This window comes from Apium graveolens, chromosome 4, assembly GCF_009905375.1.
Source record: "Apium graveolens cultivar Ventura chromosome 4, ASM990537v1, whole genome shotgun sequence".
Taxonomy (NCBI): domain Eukaryota; kingdom Viridiplantae; phylum Streptophyta; class Magnoliopsida; order Apiales; family Apiaceae; genus Apium; species Apium graveolens.
In genome coordinates this window covers 99,188,275-99,189,864 of record NC_133650.1, presented here as the reverse complement: position 1 = coordinate 99,189,864, position 1,590 = coordinate 99,188,275, and the positions used below count along the sequence as shown (strand labels likewise).

General features: G+C 36.9%; 1 protein-coding gene across 1 annotated transcript; it reads left to right on the top strand.

Annotated features, from left to right (window-relative positions):
• The first annotated feature begins 231 nt into the window (after nt 1-231).
• On the top strand, nt 232-1,370 carry LOC141718779 (uncharacterized). The gene is made up of 2 exons (XM_074521163.1): nt 232-893; nt 1,010-1,370. Exons 1-2 carry the CDS (start codon nt 232-234, stop codon nt 1,368-1,370), a joined length of 1,023 nt encoding a protein of 340 aa, XP_074377264.1.
• Nucleotides 1,371-1,590: the final 220 nt, after the last annotated feature.

Below are 1,590 nucleotides of genomic sequence, written 5' to 3'. Positions count from 1 at the left end.
TTGATCAAATTTGTATCGTTTTGTTCTGATTGGTAGTTACATTTCGTTATTTCTTGATCAGATTGATTGATTGTTTGTGCTGAAAACTTTTGTTGTTCCGTCAATAATTCTGAGTATTGATTCGTTTTATCGCTGAATTAGTGATCTCACTTCGTATTCATTGCTTATATTTCGATCAATTTCTCGTGTTCACCATCTGTTTGATCAAATTCCTCTTTGAAAAAATCTAATATGGATTCTTCTCCGTCTGGTTATGTGATTAATAATCATGATCCCTCGAGCGTATATTACATACATCCGTCTGATGCTTCGTCGACTCAGTTAGTTTCAGTCAAGTTTGATGGTAATGGCTTTAATAACTGGAAGCGTTCGATGTTACTTGTTTTATCTGCTAAAAATAAGGTTGGATTTGTGGATGGAACTATAGCTATGCCTGACAGAGCTTCAATTGAGTACAAATTCTGGTCAAGATGCAATGATCTTGTCATTTCTTGGATTATTTTTAATCTAGATGCTACTATTGCAAAGAGTGTGCTGTTTCTGCAAACTACAAAGGAAATATGGTCCGATCTTGAAGGGAGATATGGATATGCTTCAATGACTGAGGTTTATTCTCTTGAACAAAGGCTTTCTGAGATTGTGCAAGGTTCACGGAGTATCTCTGAGTTCTTTACTGCTATTAAGACTGTTTGGGATAGTATTGCTGATGCAAATCCATTGCCTCAGTGTACATGTAAATTGTGTACATGCAATTTGACTCAAAGGATTCATGATAGGCAACAAGATCAGAAACTTCTTCAATTTATGATGAAACCGAATGACTCTTTTGCTGCTGTAAGAGCCAATGTTTTGATGATGCATCCATTGCCTAATGTGTCTGCTGCATATAGACTGTTTGCACAAGAGGAGAGGCACAAGAAAATTTCTCACTTAGGAAATCAGACTGAGGCTATGGCCTTTATGGAAAATGCTTGGAGGTTTAACAACTCCGGAGGTTCTGGAATTTTAGGAATACACAGTTCAATGGTCAAGGAGGAGTTTCTAATGCTAGAGCTGATAATTCTGGTGGAAATAAGAGGTTTGGTGCTAGTAACAAACCAGGTTCCAATTACTATTGTACTCACTGCAAGGTTCCTGGCCACAGTATTGAGAGGTGTTTCAAGATACATGGGTATCCATCTAACTTTAGACCTAAGGAAAGGGTAGCTGCAATTGTACAGGGCCGTTCAGAGTTACATTTTACTGAAGAACAAAAGAATGAAGTACCTGCTAGTCACTCAGGCAATATCTCTGTGGAACAATATTCTCAATTGATGGATCTACTAAATAAGCAGACTGTTGGTGAAAATTCTGCTTGTGCTGGTGATTAGAATGCTGAATCTAGCAATCATACTGCATTGCTTACTGGTAAAACTTGTCTCCTTTCTTGCTCAAGATCAAATTGGTTGCTAGATAGTTGAGCAACAGATCATATAACAAATTGTTTGGAAGATTTTAGTACTTACAGAGGGATATCTTGTAAAAAAACCCAAATTTTTGACATCAAAAAAAGACTTTTATGAATGGTAACCATGACATACGGGAATTTTT

Excerpts from the sequence above, each read along its gene's own strand:
- LOC141718779 (XM_074521163.1), top strand. The coding sequence starts at position 232 with ATGGATTCTTCTCCGTCTGGTTATGTGATTAATAATCATGATCCCTCG. Across the intron at positions 894-1,009 it reads GTGTCTGCTGCATATAGACT|GAATACACAGTTCAATGGTC; the intron begins GTTTGCACAAGA and ends CTGGAATTTTAG.